This window comes from Micropterus dolomieu, linkage group LG03 (assembly GCF_021292245.1).
Source record: "Micropterus dolomieu isolate WLL.071019.BEF.003 ecotype Adirondacks linkage group LG03, ASM2129224v1, whole genome shotgun sequence".
Lineage (NCBI taxonomy): Eukaryota > Metazoa > Chordata > Actinopteri > Centrarchiformes > Centrarchidae > Micropterus > Micropterus dolomieu.
The window spans coordinates 26,285,069-26,297,493 of NC_060152.1; the positions used below are offsets into that span (position 1 = coordinate 26,285,069).

A 12,425-nucleotide genomic window follows, 5' to 3' on the forward strand; every position below is an offset into this window, starting at 1 on the left:
CCCCCCCCCCCCCCCCCCCCGGACTCCTGTAGCCACAGACCCAGCTGCTAACACACATACACACTCGGTGATTGTCCTGCCAGATGGTCAAGGCCAGATGACGTGGTCTCCTGAACTCATGGCAACACTGAGACACAATCTCTTACAACATGGCACACAAATGCAGAATGCACAGATAGATGGTGTGTGTGTGTGTGTGTGTCTTCATGCAATCAATCAGGAAAGCTGCAGATGTGAGGAACGCATGTGCCGAATTATATTAACACATTTGCATGCAGTACGTGTTGTAGCTTTCGCATTTTTGAGTGATCTTGAGATTAATTCATCCATCTGACAATCAAAGGAAAAAACCTGAAAGAGAAGCAAAGACATCAGAGGCAAGAAAGTGAGGTGAGAGGGGACAGAAGGGGAGAATCTGAACAATGGTGTCAAACCAAAGAACACTGGTCCAGTGATGGATGGTGCCCTTCAACAATCACAGCTTTTGAGGGGGATGAAGGGGAGGTGCTTCAAGTTGGCAGTGCCAGGGCCCGTACCGGCGAGTGTCAGCCTCCGCCACAGAGACAAATGACTGAGCCACTGCAATCTTATATGTGTACAACTGACAAATGCACAGCAGAGGAACAAGCTCGGACATATTCTCAATTCTGTGTTGCATGCATAGTCAGCAGTTCTTCAATAATCTCAGTGAGAATATACAACACATACGCATAGATGGTAAACAGTGAAACCCACATGCAAAAAAGCACAGGTTCAGTGCAGATGCTAAAGTGACCAATGGATTTTGAAGGTGCAATAGAAGGCAAATGAAGGGTGGCAGCCGGGAGGATATACAGTATGTAGCATTTCCTTGCATGATTTTGACAGTCTATGAAGGTTAACTCATTGCTGACTATAGGCTGTAAATATGAACTACTGTAAACGATAATGTATAAACATGAGCAATCATTTACATGTTGATTAAACTGACGGAGAATCAACACCTGACTACTTTCAGCTATTTGGAGCGTTTTAGCGTCTTTTAGCCAGTTGTTTTGGTTTTACTGCCGAAGTAAAAAGGGTTCTGATAAACCGACTGTACACTACCTGTCCAGTACACGGTTAGCAACTAGCTGGTGAACATAACGCAGCATTTATTAAGTAAGTAAGTAAGTAAAGTTTATTTGTATAGCACCTTTCACAGATAAAAATAACAAAGTGCTTCACAATAAAATGTAATATAAATGTAAAGTAAGTAAAATAAAATGTGCAAGAGCAGCTTAAGAGCCAGATATTTCCCTCAGGAGTTGGTGGAGATCAAAGGGAGAGTGAATTTGGATTAAATAAGTGGATGCAAACAGGACTGCAAATCAATACCAGTGTTGCTTTGCTAGATGTGTAAATAAACAAATGTTTGCAAAAAGTTTTTCAAGAAATATGTCAATGTTGTGTGTGTGTAGTGTAGCTGTGCAGGCTTAGGTGCAGTTATTATGTTTTGTGACATCGCCATATACTGTACATCTACAGCTCTAAATTGCAACTGAAAAGACTTTCCTTTCCTCTAGGTGGCGCAGACTTGCGTGGGTAGAACATGAGAAGAAGCAATTTGTTACAAAGCACCACATAATGGGAGCAAACCGGTGATATAAAACCTGATTTTGACTTCCGTTGATTCCAGGGTTAAGACGTATGTTCTCCACCACGTCTGACTTAATGTTTTAATAGAAAAAATTTTAGTTAATTAATTTTCTTTTTTAATGTTTTTAATGCATTATGTAAAGAAGTTTGTGTATAAAATGTGATCTACACTAAACTTCCGTTGCCTGAACAGCTCCCTCTTGAGGAGAATCTACAGCCTTCTAAACCTGAATTAGGGAGTGTGTGAACTAGCTACAAGCCAGTTCCATAAGATTATTCCAAAGGTGCAAATTATTTTGGTATAACAGTCCTGTTAAACTGTACAGTTTTAGCAATAATAGTTTACTCCTTCTACCTTTTTATCCACTGAAAACATATAACATCAGTGTTTAATGCAAACAATGAAGCCAGCAGAAGAAGGCAGAACATACAATCATTACTGAAGAAAGTAAAGGGAGCGGTACAGGCCAGATGAAGGGCATGTCAGTAAATGAAAAACCCAGCTGTGTACATCACACAATGCTGCGTTAACTCCATCATCATCCTTACAAACTACGCCAGATTTTAAATATTCACAAGACATCACAGGGAAAAATCTAATTTCTAAAGAGCATGTTTTGAATCTGTTTTCATAAGCTTCTCTACAGAGTTAGTAACGAGCGTAAAGAGAGGTGGGAAGTCTTAGAGCCTCTCGGCCGGTAGTAAAGAACAGCACTCTGGCTAACCCCACCAGGCTGGGACCAGATCAATGCTAACTGAAGCAGTCTGTTCCACCCTTAAGATTTCAAGAGTAGCCAGAAGGTCCCTAAAGCAATTACAGAGGAAGCACATAGTGTATGAAATAAGTGATAACTGGCTCACACCAATATCATTCAATTTCCTTGAAACAAGCTCAAGTATGACCTTGAGAAGTAATGAATACCAAATGAACTGATGCATGTGGGCATTTCACATACTGCAGAGGACAACATTGAAGGTACAAGGTAGATTTATTTATCATTTTACAACACAGTGTTGTATAATGAGATTAAGATGTAGTTCCCTTTATGCCAATCACAAAAATAAATGTTATATACAAAAATTATATACAATAGATTATGGATAAATAACAAGTTGTAGAAAGAAAACAATTTTCCATGGTGGAGTGCTGACGATGAATTGAGGAGTCTCAAAGCCTTTAGTAAGAAGCTGTTCAGTAGTCTGGTGGTACGACAGCGAATACTTCTGTATGTCTTGTGAGATGGCAGCAGGGTGAACAGGCTGCGGCTGGGGTGGGTACTGTCTTTTAGCATCCTTTGGGCTCTGCGTAGGCACCTCACCTGGCCAATATCACTGATGCTCGGGAGATGGGTTCCAATGATCCTGTGAATGGTTTTAATCACCCGATGCAGAGCCCTCCGGTCTCATGCTAGTTTGTGATGTTTCCAGTCAGGATGCTATCTACTGCTCCTCTGTAAAAGTTTACAATAATTTGGCACAGGAATTTTGTCTTCTTAAGCTTCATTAAGAACAACTGCTGTTTCTGAGCTTTCTTCACCAGCGTGGAGATGTGACATGACCATGACATGTTCTCTGTGATGCTGATTCACAGTAACCTAAAGTTGCTCACCTGCACCACTGATGTAGACAGGAGTGTGTGTCTTTACCTCCTGTTTCCTGAACTCAACGATCAGCTCCTTATTTTTGCTGCGTGGAGCAGTAGGTTGCTCTATGTGCACTCTGCAAGATGTTCGATTTCCTCTCAATATAAGTCTCATTGTTGTTTGAACCGGCCGATGATGGTGGTGTCACAGTTTACACAAGAGTTCTCTTCATGTTGGGGGATGCAGTCGTGGGTGGACAGCGTGAACAGGAGGGGGCGGAGCACACGGTAAAAACATCAACTAGTTGGTTGGCACACGTTTTTAGTACACAGCCAAGGAATGTTATCAGCCTGTTGCAATAGATGCTAAAGGCAAGTCTGCAGAAGTTTTTTTGTATTGCTTCAGCTTCAACACTGACTACAACTGTGCCTCATCTTGCGGCACTGTCAAACATAGACTGAGTTTATATGGGACAGTTAAGTTATATCTAATTAAGTTAAAATGATTAAGTTGAAATGGTTTGAGAAATGCTGTGTAATAGTTCATGCAGAGTTCAATAAAAAATAAATATAGTATACATTGTTTAAAAATATTGGCTTTTCTGAAGTATTGCTTTCATAACTGCTCTATGAATCCTGTAAGAGAACAATGAGGATTGTATTGATTAACTACATGCATTACTTCCTTCCTTCATTAATTCCTGGGTGCAGGGCTTTTGCACCTGTTATAGCCAGCAGCCATATACCACAGTTCGCTGATTTTGAAAACTTTATTTCTCCTCTACAACCGGCAGATTGACCTATAATGTTGTTTATATATTATTAAAGTCCTCTTCAGTGGGTGTAGGAAGAGGCTGAAGCACAAAAACAGACTAAATACAAGCCAGTCTTTACACAGCCAAAACCCTCTTCACACTTGCGTCCTTGTTTTCTCTTTGTATTCCTGACAGCCTTACAGCTTACATAAAGTGAGTGTCTGTCCTTGAATGACCTTGACCAGGTTTTTTGTGTGCAAATCTATACCCATTATAAACATTTCACAAAGGCTTCACATTCCTGCCAACCATTTTCTCTAAAGCATCCCCTGATATCTGAACCTGTTTAGAATGAACTGAATTGTGACTAGGTGAAATGCCGTGTTGCCAAGCATTGTTAAAAGGGTTTTTTCAATGGATTAGGTCATTTTTAAGAAATCTTTAAAGGGCTTTCACACCAAATGCGCAAGTTCAACATTGCACAGAGCAGGTCAATCCAAAAATCCATCTATATAAAAGCATATAGTAATGGGCTAAAAAATGCAACACTACCCATATGGCCCTTTAAGCTACCCTGCACCATAATGGCTGGTCAGGCAACCACGGTGACGTCCATCCCACGTTTTTCTGGCTCTCCTGGGTTTCCATCTACAACTGCAGCTCATTTCTCCTCAGTTCACCCTGGGATGATGAAGAAACACTGACCCAGACGGAGTCAGGACTGAACAGGCAGACAGGCAGATAGAGGGGGTCTGTTTTGCTGACTGGGGCAGGTAATGGAGCCATAATGGGCTTTTAAGAGTCGCACAGCTGACGGTGGTGTTTGCCCTTCAGTGGAAAAGCAATGCAAACAGGAAGTGCTGCATGGAGACAACCCTAGATGCTGGACAGGCTGGTATGAGTCATGACGCCTGCTGATGACAACTACACCAAAACAGGCTCCAATAAAGCACAGCTAACCTGCCCATCATAAACCACTCACACTGTGCCAATTTGATGGAAATTCCTTTTATTTTCTTTTGCCCGCAGCCTGAATCAACCTAATGGCGCTAAATTAGTTCAGCCTCGGTGCACAGGTAAGAGGAAGGTTTTAAATGCATCCTAACAGCAATGTTCCCTCAGTAGAAGTTAGATACCGATAAGAAAAGGGAATTTTTACACACTATCAGAAAGCAGCGCTGACTGAGCAAAGAACCAGTTAAACATTAAGCATCAAAGTGGAATCTATACCGTGGTGCTCTGAAGCTGCTTTTTGACCAAAAACACATGATGGAGCTTTGATTTCCACTTACCCTCTAATAAACCTTAATTAAGACAAACTACTCTTTAAGTTTTTATTCACCTTCTCACTCACTGTCTTTATTAACCAGAAGAAGTGATCTTAAACAAAGCAAATAATTTCTCAGGTACGGCTCAGTAATGTTCACTTTGAAGCAAATTTGAATGAGCATGGCAGATACTGCAGTCAAATCATCTCTCATTTTAAAGGCATTGCCACTTAAAGCAACATTATGTAACAACTTTTACACCACTGTCGTACCAAGGTGATTTACAGCGACACCGACCAGGACTCTGATCTGAATCATATTTTATGGAGAAAATATAGATTTTCCCTCCGATGTCCTCTCTCGTCTTCAACTCTCACTGATTTCCTGATGGACAAATAGCTTTTCATTTATTGCAGAAGTAACAGCTGCTAATTGTAGCTGCTGTTTGCTCACTTAGCCAGTCAGTTAGCTAGCGGTCCTATTAGCTGACTCTGCCCAGACTGGGAGCTTAGAGCACTGGGGGAGTGTTGGTGTCTACACCGCGAGCATGAGGCCATCATTTCAGTGCTCCATATTGCTATTTTGCTGTCATATATTGTGAGTCCTGTGTGAGCAGGGAGTAGGTTGAAAATATTATAGATGCATACTGAGAAAAATAAGCTAGCTTCTTCTTAGCTGAAGACCCATTGTTGGTGGTGTGTGACATAGTGGCGTAAAGTGCTACACACTTCTCGCAACAAACTGCGGGAAAACTCAACCCATGTTACAAAGTGCAAGAACAGGCATTTGGGGTGCCGAATGGGAATGAAAGAGTCACCATTCTCCCTATTACAAGTCAGTGTACCATCACAATGATTATGAAGCTTTTATTTTAAGGTAAAATAGCATAATGTTGCTTTAAACCTGCATTCTCATTAGGCTTGGGTGATCTTCTCTATTTTCATATCGACTAATCATGGCTACTTGAGATCACGGATTGGCGATCTGATCGAAACAGGCTTATTAGCTTTAAAAGAAATAACCAGAAACATCTGTAAATGTTTCCCACAGAATTACATGTAACTGTGGCGACGCGCACAGGGGGGTGCAATCGATATTGAGCTATTTACAGCGTGCTAACCTCGACAACCCAGCTGTATTCTAACGTTAACATAGCTATCCTTATTAGTTAGGCTCCTTACATGCTTGCTTATAACTTATTTGAAGGTGGGTCTCCGACATTGACAGCGTTCTGTTAAGAACATAGATAGACTAACTTCTCAGAGTTAACTTGAATGCTTTCGTTTTTCTATATACACGTTTCAATGTGTTTGTGAGAAGGGGAGGGAGCAAGCAAGCAGAGGTGCTGAGCGAATCTATGCGCTGCGCACAGTTCCACATTTAATTATGATTTAACTATTAAATACTATGTGGCTATCAGCGTTGATTTTGGGGCATGTCGCCACAAATAAATCAATGAATGGGACGCAGTGTGGTGCAGATTCTAGAGACTGTTTTTATGTCATCTTAGTTCTGATAGAGAGTTAGTTAAAATCGTTTTAATACCGTCGCATGAAATACCAATCGCTGATCATCCCTTCAATTTTCAATAGCCGATCCAATGGCCTAATTCTCATTCATTCGTGTTATCACCATGACCTGCCATAAGCATCTGTGTGAGGAATCTAAGGTTGACCAAGAGACTAGAATCAGAACATAAAGGTCAAGCCATTAAATCACTGAATCAATCAGCAAACCGGTTTACTAGTACAGTAACCTACTGTATTTCTGATCATTTCATGACTGTGCCTGGCAACTAGGTCGTCCCCAAAGGTTAAACGTAATGAAACTGTGTTCTGTGCGTGTTTGAAGTATCACTTGTGTCAGTGGTGGATCCTCTAGGTCTGCTCCATGATGATCAATGACAAGTGTTGAACACATGGGACATTATTTGGCTCCAGGAGAAGGAGTGTATCGAGTAACTAACAGATCAATCTGATGAAGCATCTGCAAGGTATGATTTTGCTGCTGATAATAAAGCACCAGCGAGAACAGCAAATAGTCACAGTGGTGGCTATCAGGTAAGTCTCCCTCCTGCATGCTTACATACTCGAACAAGCTGCCATGACATGACATCAGTATAGACACACACAAATTCAATCATCCATGCATGTTTACACCCACATAGATAAACACACTGCAGCTAGGCTAATTTTTATATAATATTAGGTCAATATTGACCTTTCTTAGAAAATAAGTCGGTTTAGCATTCATCCATTTTGGGCCTTCTCCCCGAGTCACTCAATAATATAATCAGTACTGTTCATAAACATGGTATAGAAATTAAATATGCCTACCGAACCATAAAAAAATCAGGACACTAGTTCTCAGTTCTACACCATTTTAAGCCTTGTATAATATTACTAAAATATTCCCAATTTGTAGTAGTTCAGCCCCTGTAGACTGTAGCACAGAATCCCAACTTTTCTTTTTAAAGTGCACCAGTGCTAATTCAAAACCGGACACAGATATACTTCAAAAGTATTTTGCTACTTATGACTGACTTATTTATTTCAAACTAAATAAATTACAAAATTGTTCCAGGAAGTGTTTTAAAAATCAATTTAAAAGACTAAATTACCAAGTCCACCAAATCAGCACAGCAAAATGAAGGTCATAGGGCCCCGACAGACAACCAGACACCAGACAGACACACTGTAGGAACAATGTAACGCCACTAGAATACAGAGGTACAGGAAAACGGCAGATGCATAGCCCACTGCATGATATGATATCTTGCAGTAGTAGTAGTTTTAAATCAGTACAAAACAGATTGAATTTATTAAAAAAAAAAAAAAGAAGTAAAGTAGGGTGTGATCTTATGGGCAACCTTAATGTGAGCTTAGTGTGGGCCCTGGGTCAGCCGACCCCTCTGTCCCCCAAGAAACTTGTTATTAGTAGTAGTTGTGGTGGTAGTAGCAATAGTAGTAGTAGTAGTGGTGGTCGAGCTGGTAGTAGTAGTAGCAGTAGTGGTAGTTGTAGTAGTAATTGTAGAGGTGGTAGTAGTTGTGTTGGTGGTAGTAGTAGTAACAGTGGCAGCAGCAGTTTCAGTAGTAATAACACTGTAGATGTAGCAGTGTGGGCTGAACAAATTGAGAAATATATCAAATTGTGTTTTTTCTGAACAATATTTTCATCACGATACTCTGATTATTTTATTATAAATTAAAATCCAGGCCTGTTCTGGTGTGGTATGGTATAATGATATGCTTAAAAGTTAAACTAAATTGAACTAGAATTGCTCAATCTGTGATGCAATCACCTAGAATATTTATCTGGGAAAAGAGCAGTGATGATTTCAGGGAAAGAGACACGCCAAATAAAGAATCCTGAATAGGATTCTATGGGGAAAGCATGTAACACCAAAGATGGCGGTTTTATGTGCATATCCCACCACTCCCGCAAGAATGTCAATCTTCTGCTTTTTAACAGCCGAGCTGGGAAAAATATTTATAGCCAATCGTCTGGTTCCACTGATGTTAGTGCGCACTTGAGGTTTGCGACAGTTTCAAATGTTGTGGTGGCACTGAGGAGCAGGTGTGTGACCAGATCAGATGCACTACATGTCCCCCAAAATACTACGTGAAAAGGCGTCAGATTTTATGTGCAGTACTTGCAATATGTGTTAGAAAATACTGGGGTGCCTTCTATAAACATATATGCTGACTGTACCCATAACGTCAGTGCTCCGGTGGGATTAGCTCATGGCGTCATGTCACCGGCCCTCTGGATAGAGCCATAAACATCAGTGTCGTGAAACCTTGCTCATGAGTGCTATATCCTAGAAGTATAACTTGTGTGGAAAAACACCTTTTAAACTTCATTTTTGGAGCAAATTCATCAAACCTTTTCGGCGGTTTCATCAATTTTTACAGGTGATTCTATACATGCAGTTGTTATGTCCCAAATTCATTTAGATAGGGCCCTGATCTTGTTGAAATAACTACTCGGAGGCGTTACCAAGATGGCTGCTGAGTGGCAGAACTTGCCTAAATATGGACTTTAATAAAACATTTATAATTCAACATCTCTTTTCAGAATCAGAATATAATGAAGCTAAATAGATCATCATATGAGGTTCAAATGCATTTAATAAACACACACTCAAAGAAGCAGCTAACTCTTATCTCTTGTGCTGTAGCTACTTTAGTCAGTACACATGACCAAATCCTCAAGCATTTCACCTGAGCTCACCCTGAAAACAATCGAGACTGACACAGCAGGGTGAAAACAAGCTGCGTTGTCCCCCATTCCTCATCTCCTCAACGTTCGGTGTTTTTCCTAGACAAATGTGGGCAACGTCTTGAGGGTTTTATTCTCTTGCAGAATGAACAACCAACTGTCCCTCTCCCAAACTTCGACCACTCCTCATTACTTTGAGCGATTCCTTTTTCAACAGGCAGCTACAAGAAGCCAACAGTAAGTAAGTCAGGGGTGTTTGGCTCCAGGTGTGTGGCCACAGCACATATTGTATGCGAGGGAAAAAATAATTTCCTTCACCCTAGGAGGTGCCTGAGGCTGCATCTTCACTCATCCCCTATCATGAAAGTTGACAAGAGCCAACAGGAAGCCTCAGAGGCACTAATGGTTTCATTCACGCTGACAGAAAGAAGACATTGGGGATGTTGACTCCATGGGAAGGGTCGCGTAAACGTGTAATTTTAGCTAATCTTTCCTGTTGGATTATTTTATTTTATATTTTATATATATATATTTAGTATTCACAAAACTTGCACAAGCAATTTTCTGCTGGTCTCAGGATAAACCCGTCATCCTAATCTGTAAAAGCATCTGTGATTGAAATCAATAAACGTTGTACATGCCCTATTTGTTGCAGAGATGAGATTCTGATTTTCTTTCTTTAACTACACATTAACTAAAATTGACAGCAGAACAAACTTCTTCAGTGACAGTGAATAACTTCCATGCTGACAACATGTATGGTTGTGATATTAGTTGTGTATGTGCCGCTGTGTGCATGATGTGAACCATCGTGCAGCGCAGCACATGTGTAAATTTGACCGAATCGGGTATGTGAGACCGAATGGGCCCGGTCACTGGTCATGGTCGATCAAGCTGAAAACTGGCCCGATTCCAGTCACCGGACAACTGATCGGTGCATCCAATGCTCCTCTATATTAAGCCATCATATGGTGATTAGCAAGTGGACATATAAGTCCTATTAGCCAAACAGGCTTTCACAGGAGAAATTAACTAACAGAACTGTACACTGATAACTGAGGAAACACACTTTGGCAGTCGAAGAGATTGATGGCATTAAGAGCTGTATATATCACTTAGTGTGTGTCAGCTGGTTTATAATAGGAAAGCTTGAACAACACTGGTAGTTTTGAGTAATGTCAATATGCATGTAAATTCAAATTCCAGATGTGGTTTGACCCCTTACCAAAGACTTCATCTTGTGATTCAGGATCTGCTGCTGCTGCTGCTGTTTTCTGCGCCGCTCTGGGTTCAGGTGACGAAGCCTTTAACAGGAACACAAAAACAGATTGAAGAGGTGAGGTGAGGCGCTGAGGTGCCATGGCAACAGAGCAAAGACAGAGACCAGCTGAGAGAGAGAGGACAGGCAGATAGTTAAACCTATTCAGGCTCTTGGGCTTTATAATTACAACAGAATTACACTCAGACCCGTTCATTTAACATTCAAAAGAAGGTGCTAGGAAAAGTCATGCAAATGCAGATAATCTGTATAGTGTAACAGCATTTTAGTTTTGTTTCTGAATGAAAATGGAATGTGCGTGTTTAGTATGTCTCACAGCGTCAAAATTAGGCAAGAATTGATAAACAATCAGTGGAGGTAGTAAGAAAAATAATAGCCCTCGAGGTTAATAGGCTACTGTAAGCATGTGCACAGAATGGAAATAAGCGATGGAAATGGTAATTTGACCAGATGACAGCTGCTGTTGATACTGTCACTAGCTCCTTGTGTCAGTCAAGATTAAATGATTAAGGTTTACAGATATATTGAGGTTTTGATTGAGTCGCAACTCCTTGCCAGCTCTGGTCTGATTCAGGCAACATTGTTATACCTGCATGTCCCACAACTTAATCTCCCCAGTCGGTTTGGCACTAAAATGAATAAATCCTTATGTCATGTTCATTTCTTTCTACAGCTGATAACAAGATAGATAACAAGTTGGATTCTGTTACTTGCTGCTATTTAACGGTTCCAAGGGAACTAAGTAACTGCATTTGCTAATCCTCCAATGTTATAAATCCTCTTATTGATCCCCTCCTCCTCCTTGATGACAATGCACACTTATGTCCCACTTCTGAGTGGGTTTACCAACAAGTTGAACCAACACAGGCATTCAAAAACTGTGGGCACGCTGCTCTGCCATTAGATGAGCATACCGAGAAGTGCAACTGTGACACAGTCCTGTGAGCTGGGGGGATGTGGTAGACAAGTGCGGTGAGCGAGCACTTAACAATGCAAATCACATAAAGGTCAGCAAAGTGCTATGCTTTTGAAATTTTCCATTTTTTCAATTTTAATTCAATTATATAACAACTTATGTGAATTAGTTTTATATGAAGAGATTCAGATTCAATTAATAGGGTCAAGACAGGACTGAGATTGCACAATTACATACACACTAATTCATTTCATCAAAAAGCTCAGTAATAAATCCAAAGTAATTGTCCTACTGAAAAAGATTAAGAGACCTCCAGAGGCTCCGAAAAGGCCCTGAAAACCTTTCTTTAAATGAGTGGGGTTCTTAATTAACACACACACAACTGTCAAAGTTAGTTTTGGTAATCCTATTCAGTCTTTTTTTGTTTTCTCTGTACTCTTTTCACTAGTTTGAAGTAGGTTAGGCTCAGCTGGAAAAACCTAATGTTACGTGTACGTCCATGTCCCAATCAGCATTTATCAACATTTGAATCAAAATCTGGTTTGTTGGCCACTGGTCAATCAAATCTAGGGCTACACAATTAATCTAATCGCAATCACAATGTCATCATGTGCGATTACATATGTGCCCCTAAAAACAGATAAGCCTACGTGCAATGAGAAAAATGTTTTATGAACAGTGTGCCAGTAACTTTTAAGACAACAACCTCCAGTAACCCCCCGACCCGCCTCGCCACTAATCAGTCAGAACATAGTCGAACGCGCCACTAGAGCAACAAGAGTAATGC

General features: G+C 40.6%; 1 protein-coding gene across 1 annotated transcript in view; it reads right to left on the minus strand.

Annotated features, from left to right (window-relative positions):
- The window catches only part of LOC123968581 (myelin basic protein-like), a 53,370-nt gene that overhangs the window by 12,081 nt on the left and 28,864 nt on the right, over positions 1-12,425 (minus strand). Inside the window, exon 3 of the mRNA XM_046045437.1 lies at positions 10,669-10,747. Coding sequence (XP_045901393.1) covers positions 10,669-10,747 — 79 coding nt within the window. The remainder of the gene's footprint in view (positions 1-10,668; positions 10,748-12,425) is intronic.